The 20,664-nt window shown below is 41.0% G+C and overlaps 1 protein-coding gene across 11 annotated transcripts in view; it reads right to left on the minus strand.

The window, feature by feature from the left end:
• The window catches only part of LOC122874587 (pleckstrin homology domain-containing family A member 7-like), a 134,352-nt gene that overhangs the window by 6,505 nt on the left and 107,183 nt on the right, over window positions 1–20,664 (minus strand). For 7 of the 11 annotated variants that reach the window (XM_044192642.1, XM_044192639.1, XM_044192640.1 and 4 more), the window contains 16 exons: window positions 16,339–16,520; window positions 14,446–15,000; window positions 13,336–13,891; window positions 12,169–12,252; window positions 11,311–11,553; window positions 10,014–10,067; window positions 8,465–8,530; window positions 6,901–6,981; window positions 6,206–6,355; window positions 5,553–5,654; window positions 5,044–5,155; window positions 4,442–4,572; window positions 4,045–4,239; window positions 3,759–3,852; window positions 2,851–2,942; window positions 918–1,181 (listed from right to left, as the gene is read on the minus strand). In XM_044192642.1, the coding sequence (XP_044048577.1) occupies window positions 918–1,181; window positions 2,851–2,942; window positions 3,759–3,852; window positions 4,045–4,239; window positions 4,442–4,572; window positions 5,044–5,155; window positions 5,553–5,654; window positions 6,206–6,355; window positions 6,901–6,981; window positions 8,465–8,530; window positions 10,014–10,067; window positions 11,311–11,553; window positions 12,169–12,252; window positions 13,336–13,891; window positions 14,446–15,000; window positions 16,339–16,520 (2,961 nt within the window). The remainder of the gene's footprint in view (window positions 1–917; window positions 1,182–2,850; window positions 2,943–3,758; window positions 3,853–4,044; window positions 4,240–4,441; window positions 4,573–5,043; window positions 5,156–5,552; window positions 5,655–6,205; window positions 6,356–6,900; window positions 6,982–8,464; window positions 8,531–10,013; window positions 10,068–11,310; window positions 11,554–12,168; window positions 12,253–13,335; window positions 13,892–14,445; window positions 15,001–16,338; window positions 16,521–20,664) is intronic. The other 4 variants (XM_044192644.1, XM_044192645.1, XM_044192641.1 and 1 more) reach the window with 3 other exon arrangements.

A 20,664-nucleotide genomic window follows, 5' to 3' on the forward strand; every position in this document is an offset into this window, starting at 1 on the left:
TGTCAAAGTATTCCTGTAGGGGTTAAAACCAACGGTGTCCCAACATCTTTCTGACTGAATGCTGCTATTACACAGAAAAGCAACCTTAAAGCTAGAGACGAATGCTTTAAACAAATCATGATTAATTAAAATGTTGATTAAGGAGGTAAATTTGGGACAAAGGCAAAAAAGATCGTCAGCAAAACAAGGCACTTCGATTTCATTTGAAGAAAAGAAAGTAGGGAGGTGTGATCATGATTTGTGCCACTAGCTTTGCCTCTTTCTTCATTTCATCAACCTGAATACTTTTTCTTTTTCCAACTTTCCCCCAACCTCTATATGTTCTATATACCAAATCTCTACAAAATATAACTGTACAACTATATACTGAAAATATCCCTCAGTAAATAAATAAAAGTGTACGGTACGGTAGTACACGGTATGTAGATGTACATAAATGGGCTCTTCTCTCTACTTTCTGGTGATAAAAACAGAGAAAGGAAGGCAGACTGATGCCTCCCATTCCCTCCTTTTTTCAATGGATTTACATTCAGAATTGTGTCAGTGAGGTCCCACCAGGGGCAGTGGTAAGCGGTTAAAGTGACCCCTGAACCTTAAAAAATAAAAAATAAACAGGGACCACGCTTTCCCAGTCCAAAACTAGCCAAGCAATCCCCACAATTCCCTGTGCTCATTTTGTCTCCCATTGTTCTTAAAGCATTAACCAAGCTAGCTAGCCAGCCATAATCAGTCCTGCCCTTTAGCTTGTTAGTGCTTACAGTTAACCACTGGTTACACAAGGCAGAGAGTGCTAGCGTGTTAGCATTCCTGCTAAGTTATTATGTGGCGGGGGGCTGGAGGGTGGCATAGCAGCAGTGGTGGTGAAGGTGTTGCTCCCTGTGTCTGCTGCTGCTGCGCTGGGGTGGGGGGTAACGTACGGAGGCCGAAGGATCAGAGGTGCTGGAGGGCAGCCTGGAGGAGGAGGAGGAGCGCTGGGTGGTGACAGTGGAGGTGGAAATGCCCGTGGAGGAGCGCTCGCCCTGGCTGAGATTCCTCTTGCGCTCGCGAACTAGCGCCTTCTGGTGGCGCTTCATCCGCTCCAGCTGCTCCTCCGCCGTCATTCGCCCTCGAGACTGGCTGTTTGGGAGCTGCAGGGCTTCTGTAGGCGACGACAGACGCTCCAAGGCACTCTTGGGTCTCTCCTGGTGAGACAGGGAAGGAGGGAAGATACAGGGAGAATTGGAACAAGGACGGGATGGTTTGTTGGTGGGGGACAGAGAGTTCAGAGGGAACAGAACAAGAATGGACATAAATAGATATACCTTATGAGAAGATGAAAAGTGAGCAGAAAGTAAAAAGGAGGATGAAAGACAGAGGAATATGGACAGTGAAATAGTGTAGTGGAAGACAAGTGTAAACAAAATGATAGGAGAGAAACTGGAAACAGCAATAATTAAAGTGACAGATTTAAACACCATACAGTAACACTAAAAACTAAAGACAAAGACTATCTGCCGCTATCACTCACACAGAAAGTCTACAACCTGCATAGTAAATGCTATCTGTACCTAATATTTGTATTGCATATATTAAAAATGTCTGTATTATCTTTGAATAGATGGCTCTAACAATCATATGCTTAGTTATATATGCTCCCCTTGGGTAATGTCATCCACAAACATGGTATTTCTTTTCATTGTTATGCAGATGACACACAGTTGTACCTCCCTGTCAAGCCCACTGACCTTAGCACGCTGAGTTCTCTGCAGGACTGCCTGTCTGACATAAAAAATTGGATGTCGATACATTTTCTACAGCTCAACTCAAATAAAACTGAAATCCTTGTTATTGGGCCACAATATATCACTAAACAAATACTGCCATCTACTGGCTACCTGTCACAAAATATCAAACCTGTTTGATAGCAATTTATGTTTTGAGCAACATATTACTAAGCTTGTCCAGACATGTTTTTATCACCTCAGAAATATTGCAAACATCTGATCTATTTTAAATTTTAGTTATGCAGAAACTGTTGTACATGCTTTTATCTCCTCACGCCCTTATTATTGTAACCGTCTGTTCACTTGTCTTAATCAAAAATCTTGTCTTAATCAAATCAACTCAGCTGCCAGGCTTTTAACCAGGATCAAGAGGTACAATCATATCACACCTGTTTTAGCCTCTTTAAATTGGCTCCCTGTTTGTTTTAGGATTGATTTTATTAGACTATATTTTAGACCTTGTAATTCCTTATGAACCTTCACATAGTTTGAGATCTCCAGGTTGGGGGCTGTTCCTGAGTCCAGGATGAAAACTAAGGGGGACAGAGCTTTTGCCATCAGGGCCCCGAGGCTCTGAAACAACTTGCCCGAAGAAATTAGGTTGTCTGAGTCAGTGTCTTCTTTTAAGTCTCTTCTCAAAATGCATTTTTATCAGAAAGCAGATCCTGCTCTTATCTGAGCTGTCTGTTTATTTCATTGTTTTTATGTATTTTATTTCTTTATATTTTATCATTCACTGTGGTATTTTATTTCTCTCTCTCTGTGAAGCACTTCGTACTTTGTTTTGATAAGTGCTCTATAAATAAAGTTTTATTATTATTATTATTATTATTATGCTATACAGCAAAACTTAATTGTATGATTAGGTATTGTCTACAAAACATGAGGAAGTTGTCCTTAGGGCTTTATGTTATTCAGAATCTTTCAGTGTAGCCAACCTTCACACTGAAACCCTATTCTTGCCATTAAACATAAGATTAAAACTGAATTTCTGACAAAACCAGGCCTTAAACACAGAGCTACCCTGAGTTTCTCCAGCTGCTCAAAGGTATCTGTAGATACCTCCACCCCTGATCTTGTAACTCACCCTGGCTACAGAGCTCCCGGGGCCTCTCCTTAGGGTGACGTAGGATGAGATAGAGTTTGACTGGTTCTGTCGAGATGAGGAGCCTGACAGACCTAGTCAAATACAACGAGACAAGAATCGGCACAGTTTGGTTTAGTTTAGTTTGCAAGGTTAAAAAAGCAGTATGGTCATACAATGAAAACACAGTGACAGAATGCAAAAAATCTAAAGGGAAAAAATATAGAATAAGTATTATAGGTGAAACAAAAAACACGTGTTAGAAAACCTGCTCACCATTCTGTATGAGGAGTGAATTATTATACAGTGTATCAACACTGGAAAAATAAATTCCTCAACTTAATTGCTAAACATTAAACATATTTACAAAATTAGATTCTTTATTTTATAAAAGAATGTTTCAGGATTTAGAAGAATTTTAATAACGTTCCAGATGGTGGTCTCTTTGAAACATCTCCTCTTGTGGGTGACAATACATTTACCGAGGGACCATTTATTAGTAAGATAAGTACAACATTTTTCATGTTTTAACTGATGAATCCTCTAGTCTGAAGAGATTGGATTTCTAATCAAAATATGTCTTCCTGAACACAAATACACTTGTCAATGCATATTCAAAGTTTTAATGAAATTAATTCAAGCTTACTAAGTAAATTTTTTTCTCATACTTCTATCCTTCACAACAAAATTAAGTTTGTTTCCAGAAAGAAAACACAAATAAAAAGAAAGAAATAACCACATGTTGATCTACTGTACCTCTTTTAAGTATATACAAAAATGCACTAAGATAGGATGATGGTTGGTGTGCATTCTATGCTGGGAAATCACTAGCCATAAATAATGGTCTGATAAATAAAGGTCTGTATTTCCTGTTAAATATATGTATTTTTCATGAACAGTAGTTCAGGTACCTTTGCTCTGGAAATACTGGTCAATGTCAGACCCGGTGCTGTGGTAGCTAATTCCTGGCAGCTCTGGTTCACTCAGGTATGGCCGCAAGTCAGTCTGAAACCAGAAAAGATTAGCCAGAAAGATCTGGCTATTGGTGTTTTTTGGCTAAAACAAGAATTTGGAGAAAGTAATGTCTCAATTTGAAATTAAACATTAAAATCACCATAACTGCATTTACAAGGCTTCATTCCAACAAAGACAATTGTAGGGAGATGGATGTTTTTTAGGTACTATATGACAGCATACCTTACAGTCTCCATTGACAACATACTGCCCGCTCTCCCTGTCCTTCTTCCTCTCATCTGATTGGCGTTTCAGCCCACGCACCGATGTGTGGCGGATGACCGAGGCCTCTTTGGGGAGAGGCGGCACCACAGGTGGCGTCTCCTCGTAGTCGTAGAGGCGAGGAAGTGGTGGCCTGGGTGGGGCGGTGTCCTCTGCCTGGACAGTAACCAGGCAGAAAAGAATTTAGTATTTTAGAAGTACCATAACTACTACTGTATTTCTGATTACCCTTTTTTGGTGAGGGTTTCTGATGTAGAACTCTTAAACACAATCAGACTAAATCCAGCAAAAATTTCTGAAACGTAATATGAAATCAACTCTGCTCTGCAGTATTTCGAAGCATAAGGGTGACACTCACCCACTTTGGCACGGTGCTGTGAGGCAAAGTGTGGGAGAAGATGGTGGGGATGGAGCTGCGAGGAGGAGGCTGGATCTCTGTGCTATGAGAAGGCACTGCCGGGTCTGACACCGAAGGCACTAATTTCCTCTCTGGTGGGGCATGTGAACACACAGAGGAATCAAGGTTTAGCTTTTAAATGTAAGCAGGTTTGAAATGGGTTTACAGTCAGGAACAGGGGGAACCACATTTACACTGAAAAGAGTAGAAAATCAGACATGTAGACACAGATTTCAATGAATGCAGCCACAAGCTTAAACCAAGATAAAAATGATTAGTATAACCACAGAGAATACATTACCCTACAACACTGCTAACTGAGAATACCACAATATGTGGACAATACCAAATATCTTGAGAATCTCTAGTAGCCTATATATTCAGTCTGTGTGTCACTGCTCTGGTAATTGTTAATGAGTGACAACCTGTAAGGCATCGTAAAAACTCTCTTTCCACCTTTTTCATTTTGTTATCAACTGTAAACAGATCAATTGTGCCGTTTTCCCAAAATACTGTTGTGAGTGGCTTTTGCCGATAATTGTTGGGTTGCTGTGGTTACCAACCTGGGTTCTGGACAGAGTCAATGGTGATCTTGTAGTTGGCTTTGCTGCCACTCAGTCCCGCCATCACGTCCTCAATCCTCCACAGTTCACGCTTCATCTCAGCTTTCTCTTGCTACAGTTTGACATATGGATGCAAACACACATACACATTTGACTCCATTCATGTTATTTGTAACTTTCACTTCTGGTTTAGTTCAACTTGGTTTTCAGTGTCACATATTTCATAATTTATCAAATCTGGCCTGTATATAGTTTTTAAAAATGTGCTGTTCGATCAATGAATTTGTGATGTAAGAACTAAGGAGAGAATTGTTGGACATTATTAGAAAAAAAGGACGTGGGAGATATATGTAAGATTTCAAATTGTCTGAAAGACTTAATGACAAAGTAAATACAGACTCTACTTTATATAAAACCCAGCCTATAAGAAAAGCTAAATGCTTTAACTGAAAAACCAGAGCGGGCAGTTTGGAGGTGAATCTGCTCTGAGCTGCAGTACCAGGTCTCACCTGATGGGTGGCGCTGTGGTTCATGTGTGCCTGCAGCGCCGTCCTCAACTGCTCCACTGATCTCTCCAGCTTACTGTACTCCTCCCAGGCTTGTGCCATCTCCTGCATCACACACACACACACACAAAGTCTTAGGTTACATACACATTAGAGGCTTAAGGTACGCAGTTTGCAAGATACATGTATAGAAATTGATGTGTCCTCATACAGATCTTTATATGTATACACAAACTTAATTACAGGCATCTGTGCATATACACACACACACTCTCTCAGACACGTACAGACACATACTGCACCTGCCTATACACACAATGACAAGTAGCTGTATGCATTCAAAGACACGCATGCCCACAAACATACACATCTTTAAATGCACACACTTGTTTAAGCACACTTGTAAATATTAAAAGAAAAAAACTAAACGCTGTGAAATACAGTTCACAGCAATTTGATCATGTTATATGAGATTTTGCATACATTTGCCATTGTGTGATGTATACATTGGATATGTACATTGATTTTAGAAAAATATCCTTTTAAATATTGTGATTCAACCATATGCCTCCAGACTATACATACAGTATATTGTGCAAAATAAAAACATGCAGCCACACTGCCTCTTAAACACACACACACACAGGCATACACACCGTGGAGAGGCGTGATATTTGGGCCCTAATGGTGACCAGATCTTCCTGCAGCAGCCTCTGCTGGTAGGCGATCTTGTGGGCGTGGGCCGGCTGCTCCTGGTACTGTTCCATCTGTTGGTGGGACAGATCCAGTACACTCTCCAGCTTGTCCTGAAGAGGTGAGAAGTCATGCAACATGAGGTCAACCAAAGCAACTAAGGCCTATAAGACTATTCAGCAGATAACACTCATTCAAAAATGCCTGCAGAGGGCAGCATGTTTCTACAGTCAATAATGAGCCACCATGAGATCTCATTTAACTACTTACTTACTTAGCTTCTGAGCTGTATATAATCAGGCTTTAATTCCAGACCTCACAGTATACATATTGTATTGTAATTTACTTTTTAGTGTGTTCAGCATCCCTTCAAGAACTGATGTGCCTTCAGTTGGGGTTCTATGTGTTTCTGGACAGGTCTGGTAATAGTGACAGCCTCACTAGCTTTTCCAGTCAAGAAATTGAGAGTCAGAGTCTGAGAAATCAATATCGCCGCCTCTCCTTCAAAAATATTTCCTATATGACTGTGAATGTTGAATCTAGAAAGAAGTCAACTTTGATTCAGAGAGACTGATATGTACTGCTATCTTGAATCACTGTCTGTTATCAAACGCCACAGTAGCTCAATTGATAGCAGTGGATTAAGCAGAGTGTGTACCTTGTCCTCCTTCAGGGAGCTGATCCTTGCCTCAAGATCCTTGAGGATGTTGTCCTGCTCACACAACCGACTTAACTTCACCTGCAGGGGGAGACACAGAGCTGAGTGGGGAGGGAGAGAGAGGGGGCATTGTAGGAACCGTACACTCTAGCAGATAAAGCACTTCTCTAGTACCAAAGTGTGTGTCTGTGTGTTGACCTCTGGTAATTAAGTGGCCCATTTACTTAATTACAACGTTCCTGACAGCTGTAGATAAATCAGTATGTGTACAAGCATGTGTATCTTAGTGCATGCATAGTGATGTGTTTGTACATTTGTTCATGTGCATGTATACATATCTCTTTTCAAATGTTTTTAGTGCATGCATGCAGGTTTGTAACACTTAATATTCATAGTCCCGTAGCTCCCCTGAACTTGTTCAGATGTAATTACTGTGAGTGAGCCCATTACACGAAGTGGGTGCGACCCACCTGACACTTTTAATTACAGTGTCAGGGAGGCTCTGAGCCTTGTTAATTAATCCCCGATTAAACTCTGCAAACTTCAAGGCAAAGGTTGGATCACTTTATCATCCTGCGGTAAAACAACAACACAACATTTGTGTAATAAGGTTGTGACTGAATAGCTTGATGGGAACAAAGTGCTTATCCATATAAATTTTTACACTCAACACCAGTTTTTATATTCCATCAAATAAATTATTAATCCTGTTGTTGTCTCCACGGTGATGTTGTTGTTGGATCTAATCAAATATTCATCGCAGACAATACTCTCATAAATTGTTTAAATAGCCGCGTATGAAGCTTGTACTGAGAAACACTTTTATAGGAGAAATAAGACTGTTTGAAAAACCGCAGGGAATTGTTTGGATTGTCAAACTGAAAGAGTAATGGTATTTACGTGTTAACACTGCATGCTGTTTGACCCTTGAAGCTAAGAGTAACATTTTACAGAGTTGTCCCTCACTTTTTCCACAACATCCATATTTTGTTTTTCCTTCATTACCTTCTCCCAATTAAATCACGGCAGTCAGTGCCGCTCCCTTAAACAAACTAAAATTGTATGTTCTCTTCTCTAGAGTGGAAAAAAACAGAACTCAGAGCATGCAACTGAACAAGGTTGAACAATCCTATCCTACCTTTGTTATTTCAATGATAGCAAATGTATAGAAATGCTTAACCTGCATGTGAATAAGTACGTGTATCAAACCACGTATAGTAATAGAAAATCATTAGATACATTTGCCAGACTTTTTCATTTCAATAAGTACAGAATACGATGAGAAAATAGCGAAAAACATTTTAAAAATGTCCTACAGTACCTCACAATATTAACAAATCATTTGAATCTTGAATCCTTTTGAATTTCAAAAACATCAAAAAACAAGAAACAACATTTTCTTGGCCAACAGCTTCACTTTCCATTGTGTGTTAGACATCCTACTTACTAACAGACAAACAAACAAACAGGAACAAAAACATAACCTCCTTGACAGTGTCAAAAATGGAACCGGTCTGTATTTAATGCAGCCAATATTTTAAAAAGCTATTATACGTGTACTTACATCCACGTCACTTTCTGCAACCTTGACAGGTTTCCCTGACTCCTTCAGCATCTGACTTCCAGCTACCTAGAAATTGCAAACATTTCCAGATGTTAGTTGTACGGTAAAACAAAGTGTCTGAACCATGGTACAATGGTGCTGAAATAAAGAAGATACAGAACACATAGACCAGCTACAAACTACAGTATTACGAGGCTGAGACAGACTATCTGTGACACATCGCCTCGTGTACATGACAATGTGAGTGAGTTTTGGCACACAAAATCAGCTCTTGCCATGAAGAACACAATGGCTATGGAGACTTTGAAGCCCTGCACAAATTGACTTATCCATTAAACCTCTGTACACAATGTCCCCTCCATACAAAAAAGTTGCAGTATTTTTTTTTTTGTTAACAGGAAAATATTTGTTTTAGGAACACACCATGGACTGCCTGAGTTCAGGTGCTCACTTTGAGTTTTACTGGGGTTACTGACAGGGTTCTACAGTGCTAGAATAACCTCCTGAAACACTCGTGCTAGTTTGAAAAACTAAAATAGAGCACTTGTGCAAATTTAACAATGAGAAATCAACAATCAGAAATCAGCTCTTTCTTGTGCTTGGATACATGAGTACATGTGCTCCGTTATGGAAAAAAAGTAAAGACACGACACAGTAGAGCCCTGTGTTATTGTCAAGGAGGTGCAGCGTTTCAGAGGCGATGGTAGAAGCAGCTGGCTTTTCAACCACCGAGCCACAGCCACAACACATGCACTGCCGAGCCATCCCATGCCCACTTTTCAACAGCATCGTCAACATCACCACATGGGAGGGGGGTGGATAGGTCGAAGATCACGTGGAGATAAGACATTTGATGCCATTTAAGCCGTAAATGCGGTGCTGTAAGCGATGGGATGGTCTTTCTAGAACAAAGACTCTCTAAACACGTGAACACACACACTCACATACAGACTATACACATGCATCCCTACTAAGAACACTGTAGAAACATGCACAAGCATAAATGCACACACACCCAATCACAGACACACTACATACAACATTATATCTCTAGTACATATACTGGATACAGACACACACACACGCACACATACACATACAGCTTACGTTCATTAGAGGCCTGAGAGGCCCAGCAGTGCAGTGCAGTAGTAAACTGTGAACTGCAAGGATCAGGGGCTCTAGAGCTCTGATCTGGGAGTCAAAATCACAAAGACACAGAGCCGCAGTCACCAAATGGCGGCTGCTTTCATGTGATGCTCCTAAAACCACACAAGATTTCAAAGACTGGGGATATTTTGTCTCACACCGATCCCTGAACATCTCTATTCGTAGCTGTGAAACCCTAATGTCTCGGTTCAACAGTTCATCATGGGCTAGAGTGTTTGAAGTGGTTGTCAGTAAGAAACACCAAGTGTGTTAGTTTGAGCTAGAAACATTTCAAATAAGAAAAGGCACAGCAGAAATAGAAAACACTTAGACTAAAGCAGACGGTAAGTTAAAATAACTAACAGGGATCAGGGAATAAACTCTGTCCATCGCCATATCTCACCTTTAGGTCCAGATACTCCAAGTCCTTCTTCAGCTGCATATAGGTGTCATCAACCTAGAGGGCGACAGACGTGAGTGTGGATTATTGATTTGTGTCAACAGGAATTAGATAATTCACTATCTGAGTCATCTGAATCTAAAGAAGCATCACTGACAATTTCATCTAGTAGGATGTAGTGACATTTGTGTGTCGAGTATGAAGTGTTAACTGCTGTTATGTGTCTAACATACATCACGACCGACACACACACTCATACATACAGTGAAAATTAATTCATTTATCTTCTCAGAGATGCTCCTACTGCAACAAACAAAACACCAGCATCCATTAGAAGCAGCAGATCTAGAAACATTGCTGAATTCAGCTTTAATTCAGCTCACATCACTCAACAATAAAACAAACTGAAGTACGGCCAAAAATGAAAGATTCACGAATCAGAAGATCAAACGGGCCGACACATCCACAGCCAGCCGATTAGCCAAAGCATGGGATGGCTTTGTGGACGTCGAAAAGTTAGCAGCACAACATGCTATGGACAGTATCACTAGAAGCACGATATGGAAACTGACCAGCCAAGAACAGCACATGGAAAAGGAGGCGGATGGTTCTATGACGGCAGCCAGGCCAGTGCTCACAGATTAACCATGCCCAATGTCACACCAGTAAAGCACAGGAGCTTTTGGGTAGAGGTTGTCACTGATATACTGAGACTTCACTATTGATGCTGCTGTTGTTTTAACTTTTGTGTTTTGGTTAGTCTTCATTTGTCCTGGGATAGGTTATTTTCAGCATTATTTTGCATTTATAATATAAATATAAATACTTGAAATGTTACCTTCTGAAATGAAATCTTCTGAGGACTAAGATTACCCACAGCCAATTTAATGGAAATCCAGAAATAACTTGTGAGGGTATCCTCATAAAGATTAGAATCCATCATCTCGGAACGAGGAATGTCTTCCTAAAATTTCATAGAAAGCCATCGATATAGTTGCTGAGATATTTCACTCTGGACCAAAGTGTTGGACAGACAGATTGACGGACAGACAAACTGACCAACAGTGCCATCCAATAATAATGAATAATGGACAAAAATCATTACATTTCTCAATGAGAAAATGTTGAAAATTCATAGTACAAATTATATGAGTTCTACATAATCAATAAACAACAAGAAAATAACTATGTAGATCTGACACAAGTGTAATGCAACCCTGCAATATGTCTAGTGGCAACCTCTACCAGCCCATGGTAAAATGAGGGGTGGGCAGGCAGGCGTGCCGCAGGGGGCCCACACCTGGGTGTTGCAAGGGCCCAGGGGAGCCGAGAGCCCCACATGTCCAAGATGGGACACAGGAGAAGGGCCAGAGCTGAGGAGAGGGCTGGTGCTACTGGTGGTAGTAGTGAGGAGGTGGTTGTGGTGGTAGGGATCTTTGGGACCGTTGAGCCGCTGGAGCTGGGCTAACGTGTGCTGACGTGCAGAGGCCATCTTGGCCTGATGCCGGCGCAGCTGAATGAGGAACAGGGTGAGCTCCTCGGGCTGTCAGGCACCACAGGACATTAAATCTGGCATCAAAACTGACCACACCAAACTTGTGAAAAGTGAAACTAGTGAAACTTCGATTGTTTTGAAAAAGTAACCTTGCATTCACAGTGCTAGCAGCCACTTTGTTGTGCAACTGGTTGATGGCCAAATTGAACAAACAGAACAGCAGCTAAATTTAGGAGGATTAATGGTGTTGAAACAAAAGGCAGGACTCACAGCAACACACTGTACATGATAGGCAATGTCTCCCAAATGTTCAGCTACAGCCAACTGGCCCATGCAAACAAATGGCTAATCAAGATTTGGTCAATATCTGTTAATATTTTGTTGTAGCGGCGAATGAATGCACTTCTGGTGACTGATTTCTTGAGTGTCTGGCAGTATGAACACATTGTAGAAACATATTACTGGACTGTGGAAGCAGACTACAAGAGGGAATTACACATCACTTCCAATACAGACCTCTGAAGCCATGAAAGGTTAAGGAGTTCCAAATAGTGAAAAAACAGCACTCAATAAAATAAAATCCATGCCTAATGTAATGTTCATTAAGATATTAATATTTGCAATACATTGAAGTATGTTTTTGTTTTTATTTGAAAGACGTACCGTTTTGCCATGAAGGCTGGGTGCACTGACTGTGTGTGTGATGTAACCAGATGGATGCATTGACCGTCTTTCGAGAGTAGCAGCCTGACAACACATAGACAACACATTTTATATACACATATTTTATCACTCAATTTCAAAAACATGATATGCAAATACTAATGGGGTTGCTAATTTTTGCATAAATGTGACAAATGTATTTACACATATATTTATTACTCAATATAGTATATTGTATATTATATAGTAGTGTACATTTCCAATATAGTTTACAGTTCACAGTTTATTTTGACTGATTGCTGATATAGTTGAGGTAATTTAACAGACTGAATGCCTTAAGGATATGTCTGCCATTGTACCCCAAGGCACTAAAACAATTATTCTGTTCAGTGGAGCACAGTTCCAACATCCACCCCACACTGTCAGAATGACTGACATTGTTTTGGATGAGAAACTCTTCTATTTGATATTTTGCACCTGACAGTGGGAAAAAAACATGCAGCAGAATGCAGTGACAACAGGAAACAATCTGTTGTCATCCATATGCCATTGAATCTAATATGTCTAATCAACAATATCTATACACGCTACCATTACCTAGCCTTCATACATCACAGCCTTTCTTCTTTGTTACTTCTCTTTTTCTCTCTTCTTGTATTATTACTTGCTTTAATATTATGGGGATGCCTGAATATTTATCAGTTGGTTTACTGTAATTTTAAGTTGCCTTGGATAAGAGTGTGAGCTATATGCCTAAAATGTAAATATGATGCCAAAAACACCAGCGTTGTCTGCTTACATCAAAATTTCATCTCATTCCCTTGATTGAGAACTGTATAATTTGCCCAGTGAAATTGTAGTGTTGTGTATGGACACTTCTCTGTGCACAGTAAGTACAACAGAATACTAAAATCACTGTGTCCAAAGAAAGCTGGACTCTATTGTTAATATTAGATTTCTTTCATCTCTTGTCTCTTTGGTATGAAGCATCGCAGACTGTTCCTGGATAGTAAAACAGAACCTCTTGTTTACTGACACTGCATTACAGCATTACTAACTGCATTATAGCATTATTAAAATAAATGTTTAGTTTTGTAAGTTACACCTCGTGTCATTTGCAACAAACATGCAAGATTATTGTTCTGCTTCTGTCAGACATTATTTTACCTTGAGCAGCTGAGATTTGGTCCTGCGGGGGGAAACAGTGAAGGGGATGTCCACCACTGACCTATCACCCACGGGCCTGACTGTCACCCGTTCAGCTGGTGTGTGCGGCCTCCGTGTGGGCGACAGGGTTCGGCTGGTGTCGGGGGGAGGCCCTGGTGGAGGGATGTCTGCAGATGAAGGTGGCACTGACACACAGCGGGGCGGCCCTTCGGACCTGGGTGCTGAGGAGGAGGGAGGCACAGTGGATGGAGGGCGGGGACCAAATGGGTACTCCGGGGCCGGAGTGTAGAGTGGCGCTGTGGGGCTGCCATGACGGAACTGGTGGCGCTGCTGCCACTCGTATAGCTGCCAGACCGTGTTGGACCCTGGGCCTCCCTGCTCAGGAGTGAGGCGGAAGTGACTGAGGCGGTCCTGGGCGTACTTGTACTCGCCAAGTCGAGCCGGCAGGGGGCTCTGGCGAGGAGTCTTTGGCAGGGTCTGGTATGCGTCCATGGAGGTGAACTTGTGCTGGGTCGGTGGTGTGCGACGAGGCAGGGTGTTCTCTCTGGATGGGGGGCTGTTGTGTAGGAAAAGCAGAACACAAAAGGATGGGGTTTTTTTTTCAGAATATCTATAGGTTTCAGAGAGGAAAACTTCAAGACTCATCTAACCTTGAATTTGATTTAATGATTAAATAAGAAAATAAGCAAACTAAACATAACAAATAAAATTTCTTGAGCAATAAATGGGCTCTCAGTCCACAAGTAAATTAATGATAACAAGCTCAATATTTTTCTATTTGAGTCTGAGTTCAGAAATGAAACATTGGCTGTGCAGACCTGATATGTTCATGACTGGTTGGTATTCATGTTCATGTTCAGTCTGCAAGTAAAGGTCACGAGAGGGAACTCTATACTGTACTTATACAGTAGGATTGTTTACTTTGGTTGCCCTGATGTGGTGGTAATCTACCTGTATGTTGCATAGCTAGTTCAAAAACTTTACTTTAAATATAAATACCGCAATAAAGCAGTTTTAAGAATATGTTTGTAATAATGTGTATTTATATATAAAAAAACAATAAACAATCATTTGTATTTTCACAAAATAAGACATGTGACAGTGACCTACCCTTTGTGCTCAGCCTTCTGCACTTGGACCCACTGCTCCACTTGCTCCAGAGCACTTCTCCTCTGCACCTGCTTATGAGTGTCAGCAGGGGGTGGCGCTGGGGCCCTCTGGTATGTCCCTGCTGCGATCCCGTTGGGCTCCAGGATGGGGCTGGGCGTGGAGACGAGGCCGTTCCGCGTGCAAATGCTGGAGGGCAGTGTCGAGGCGGCTCGTGATGGTGCCCGGGATGGAACCCTAGACACGGGCGCTGAGGCCGACACGTGGTCTGACTGTGGGAGGGCAGAGGGTGCAGGGTTGGAGGGGAGGGAGGTGTGTGTGTCCATCTCCAGGGCTGTACTTCCTATGGGGTGCTGCAACAAGGTGGTGGAAGGAGATTCTTTGTGGAAGCTGCACCGTTCGTCTGAGTCCCGGTGTATGGGCTCCAGGAGAACCTCGTGGATGATGGGTCTTGTGGTCTCAGAGGCTGGGGCCTTGGTCTTGTGCTGGTTTACGTGGTTCGTCTGCGGGACAGCATGCTGCTGAAACAAGTTCAACTTCTCTAACTTGTCAGATGGTCTGTGGAGAGTAGAAGAGAAAAGCCTGGATGAATGTTAGCCTTTTACACTCTTCGTAGAAAAGGTTTCAGTCGTAGTCATCTGGACACTGTTTTCAGAATCAAGACGTTTCGGCTCCCATTCTGAAAACAGTGTCCAGATGACTACGACTGAAACCTTTTCTACGATAGAACACTCCTGGACGAATGAGGGACTACACCGCCTTTTACACTCTTATACTTTTGTAACTTTATCTTCAACTTTGTGTGAATTTCATTCCTCAGAGTGTGGGGAAAGAAAAAGTGCAGAATATCCCTTTACAACCATGACAATATTTTTATCCTGTTGTGTATTTTTGTAGTGAGGGTAACAAGCTATCCAGGTTATCACTTGTGACAAGTGACAGGTTTAGCACCAATTCTGTTTCATTTGATCATTTCTGATATTCCACGGATATTGTGTTTCACCATTACAGGGGTCTTAGTCTTTGTTCTGTTGTGCTGAACTGAATTAGAAGACTGTAAGGACAGGGCTGAATACACCACACAGACCAGTTTAAAGCTGGGCAGATGACAAGCAACTAGATTTTAAACTCATTAATGAAATCCCATGTGGCAAGAAACTAGAGAAATAGTCAGTTCTCTGAAATTCAAAGAACCGCAAACCAAAGTTTACTTTTAAAAAGTGAATTAAACAGCCTCAGGTGCTGGCATGCTCCTTGCCAGCAGCTGGTATCTGAATGTATTCAATATAAATTAGCACTATGATGACTGATTTGTCCCCATTAGATTGTGTTAAATGGGGCATAAAAGGCATTATCTTTTAGTTTAAGAGTAGTGTGTTGCTAGCAATGTTTCCAAGTGGAAGCTGTCTTTAGCTAGGTTTCCCCTCTTTCATTCATTAACAACTAGTGCAGTCTTGTGGGATTTCCCCTTCCAAAAACAAAAAAAAATGAAAACGAAGGAGTATGAGCTGCGGGTGTCTGGGGCTACCAGTGAATGATGGGACGTATTTGATCTGTGCCACCTCCCCCATCAACACATGAATAATACATGGAGAAAACGGCTGCTTGTTCAAAAACAGCATTTCACATCAGAACGTACTCTTTGAAAGCAAACAAACACGTACAAAAACTACACTACGCTCGTATGCTAAAGCTTCAGGACTGACACAGATGTGTTAAAGCTGCGAACAACAAAGTGGGATGTTTTTCCAGGAATCTGTGTCATCTATAGTGACAAAAGAGACAAATAAAAGGCTACACTTTATTTAGGGCAATGGATGATTGTAAGGTGTGTGTTCAGTTAGTTCAGTGAGATGTACTGTGTGTGTGTGTGCGGGTGTGTGTGTGTAGCCCTACCTGATGAGCGTGTCGGTGTGGTTCTGCATCAGTGTGGCCTGGTTCATGGCCCTCAGCCAGGTGTTCATGTCCTCCTGGGTGTCAGAGCTGAAGTAATACGTCCGCATCCCAGTGTGCTCTGCCTGCGAGCCAATCACAGAGCTCTGCTTGTAAATGTACGAGCGCATACCAGTGTGGCTAGCCTATAGGGAGAGAGAAGAGGTAGGTCAGTATCGTGGTCAGAGAGACAGAGAGACAGTGCGTTAAATGAGCTTCAGCTTTGGTCAAAGAGACAGGGAGATATCATGCCGTCTAACAAGAGAAACAACATCAAGGCCCACATAAGCATTGACCAATACACAGAGAGCCAATGAAGGAAACCACACAATAGAAATACAGAGACAAAAATGCCAGCCAGTTACGACCAACAAAGCCACAACTTTTGACCGATGAGAGGAAAGATTCTTCGGTACAATGGAGACTAGAAAATGTGAGTGTCAGAAAAAAGAAGCCCAAAGTCTCCTCACAAACCTGTTTTTTCCTGCTATTACAGCTTAGAAACCTACTAAGAAAATATAAAAGGGTAAATAACGGTTTACAAACATTTTTTTTCATTTATGCTTGGTATATTTTTCAGCGGTATATCTCGCAAAATAAGGAAGTAACATAAATTACAGTGGGTTGGAATGGAAAAGCAGCTCTGCAAAAAGTCAGAGTGAAATGCAAGCCTGATTAGATTCCACACCATGACAAGGTAATTGTACTCTGATTTAAGTGCTGAGCTCATGACAGGAATATTCCAACTCAAGATGGATATTTCTTTGTATGCACAGTAAAAAGGCTATTAGTCAGGTGATCTAATACATTGTCGTCGGTGTGTGACAGTCAAGAGCACATCTGCACAATTTCATCATTGAGAAGGATTTAAAGACCCAGTGTGTAGAATATCAAAATAATTATTCTGTGCTATACTGAACAGAAATGATGTGTGCTGTTGCAGAACCATTTCAAGCAGAGCCAACACAGGTGAGACACATACTCAATAATACTATAGGTCTAATAATATAAACTGTTGTCTGTGCAACTGTAGAAGAATTTCTGTTCTGTTTGTATCAAGTTACTCATACATTATCTTGTCTTGTCTTGTCCTGTTGACTGATGTGTAACTGCATACTATATATCAGTATTATGATGTTATCAGTTTTGCCATTTTAAACCTCGCCTGAAGTTCAGTGTGATACATCACCAATCAGTTCAGTGCATTCCAGCACGTATTTTGTGCTTTAAAGATGTAAAGATGTATCCGTGTATTTACGTTACGATAAAATTACTGTTTAAAGTGAAAGGGTTGCTCCTTGCCAAGTAGATGTGTAAATAAGTAACTGTTTGCCAACACGTTCACTATGCCACATTATAAGGTGATAAAAGTTCAATGTTGTGTTGACGGCTTGTTCTACTGCAGAAGAAAAATGTGAGCCGTTTCCTTCTCAAAAAATCAACATGTTTCTGGCTGTGCTGCATTTTGGTCTACTGAGATTACCCTCAGTAGAGAAGTTGGTATCGCTGCTTCTCCTACTATGGGTATCTGCCTCAAAGTTTGTTGAACTATGCAAGTCCAGAGAGAAACCTTGAGAAGCTAACACCAAGACGTTCACTGTTTGATAATTGATAATATAGTCAGAAAATGTTCTTGCTACTGAACTCGTTTTTAGCTGTGCTGAAAATATCTCAACATGATGTCACTGATATCATAATTGGCAAGCTATCCACAGGGATAAGAAAACACACCATCAAACAGCCGAACTGGCCAAGAAATTCAAGGAACAGTACATCACTAACAGCTGTTTTTAATTAATAGCGTTTTCTATCCTTGATAAAGATGTCCTTGCTGTGAAAGTGGGGTTATTAGAGGCACTTTTGAAGTGAGTTGCACTCCATTGAACACAGCACAGCTCTATAAATGTCGTACTTTTCCCTTTCCTTCCTTCCTTCATTCAGTGTTTCGGTGGTTGGGATTGGAAGACAAATGAGAGAACCCACTTAACAACAGATGCATGCAAATGAAAAGCAATTACACATAAAATTTTCCCTACCCTAATTCATACACTGAATAATGACTGCAGGATAATAAGTGTGTGTGGAGTGTTGTGGTGGGACCCAATGCGGCTGCAACATCATCATTTAACTGTGATTTCTTTATTTGGTTTATATTGTGATAAAATGAGTGCAATTCCTCAGCAATTCGGCTTCTTGTCTGCGTCAGCATGATGACATTCAGAAACACACAAAACACCACACCCACTTGTGCAGTTCAATGTACACACTAAACAAGTTTATGAATAATACAAACACAGACTGTCACTGCTGCTATTCTATTGCTGTGCTGTTATTATAAACTCTGATTAAACCCCAGCACACAGATGCAGATATGTGCACAAACAAACATAAATGCTACCATTCCTACATCCCTCCCAGGTTCCCTAACAGCTTAATAAGTCAACTCCCCTCAGAAACCACTGCCGTCTGGCTGCTGAAACAAGCTAATTTCAGTGGCTGCTGCTGTGCACTGATAAAATGACTTAAAATATCACTTCCTTACTCACTATGCTTGAGTATCTATTTGACCCTGATCCTGGTACGTATTTAAAGATCTGGGAGTTGATTGCACCACTTGATTCGTCCAAGTCCAGATAACCTTGTGCACTAGCTCTTGGGGTGATGCTCAGGTGGGTGGGTAGTAAGAAGGAGTATGTATGACTGCACAAGTAATTATTACTGACACTATTTGGAGGTGAGCAGAGGCGGATAATGTCCTCAATGGTCTTTATTGTTTAAGGTTCTAATATATATTCTAATATGGTAATTGATGGTAAAATGTTACATTTAGTGCTTTTAAATGAGTGCAATTCCACCTAATCTCCAAAGTGGTAAAAATTTCAGGTCACCAACCACCAATGCAGATAGGTGTTTCCTATATTACTAAATATTATTTTTAAAAAGCAATTCTTAAGTTAAGAATAGTCAGGGATTAAGGTTACATGGTATATTCAATTTTAATTTTACTGTCAGCTACCACTGACAGTAAAATTAAAGTGATAGATTTCAGCAGTGGCAGACAAAAAAATTCAGTGGCCGGTGGAAATGTTCAGTGACCTGTCACAGTGGCCGGTAGGGAAAAAACTTAATTTCATACTGTGAAAGCTGTAATCATAATGTAAAGCAGTATATCAAACTTTCATTAGTTAAAAGATAAAAGATACCTAATTAAAGGTATCATATCTATGTATTCATATACCTTACAAATAATGTGCTTAAAAATACTTCAAAAATATACCTAATACCTATATACCTAAAATTTGGTACACTACGTGCTGCAAACAAAAAGGTGCTCTCCATCTGTGTGAGAAACTGAAACTTAGTCAACTTGCGTTAAATCAGCTGGAGAAATGTTTGGTTAAAATGAAAGTCTGCAGACTCTTTGACCCTACCCAGAGGAAAAAAACAAATGTGGACCAGTCAGTCAGCCTGTCACTGTCAGGCATGGAGATGTGTTTAGGTACATTAGAGGACAGGAAACAGGCAGGGAAACTTGTTAGCAACCACTGAATGGTAGATGTATCCAAAAACACCCTAAAAATCTTGACGAAAGGAATAAGAGCATCCTCAGGAAGCAGCTGTCAAAACACACCTGCTCACTCACCATCAGCATTCTGACAGACGGCCTCTTATAGCTGCAATGGGACAGGCTTCTAGATGAGAGACAGAGGACTGCGCCGCTAGTCAGATGTTTAGGCACGTGCAGGGATATTGGCATGCATGTGCAGTGAACACACACACAGTACAGAGACACAGACACACATTTGTACTGTAATATGTTGAATAAACTGAATTCAAACCCTATTCTGAATCACAGAAACTTTAACCAAAGACTAAACCTACCTCTAATCTTAACACTAATTCCAAATCCTATTCCCATGGTTTGTTGGAGTGAAGACTGGCCATAAATGACTTTGCATTGCAGACAATGTCACAAGTACACACTCATGCGACCTCCATCAGACCATATACACGTGTAAAAGCCCTGTCGACTTCAATCTCATATCACCAGCCTTGATTTTCCATATTTTAGTTACATCAGAACACACAGACACACACACAAAAACGACAAAATCCAACACACACCACCAGTGGTCTAAAATAACATTAGGAGACTCTGCCTCTCTTTAGCAGGAATGCTGAGTGGGTCATTCAGCTCTGAGTGCATGACCGACATGCCTACACACTGAATCCATACACAGGCTAAGCCTCTTTTTCTCTCTGTGGTTTGTCTGTGTGGGAGTTGGTGGC

This window comes from Siniperca chuatsi, linkage group LG4, assembly GCF_020085105.1.
Source record: "Siniperca chuatsi isolate FFG_IHB_CAS linkage group LG4, ASM2008510v1, whole genome shotgun sequence".
NCBI lineage: Eukaryota > Metazoa > Chordata > Actinopteri > Centrarchiformes > Sinipercidae > Siniperca > Siniperca chuatsi.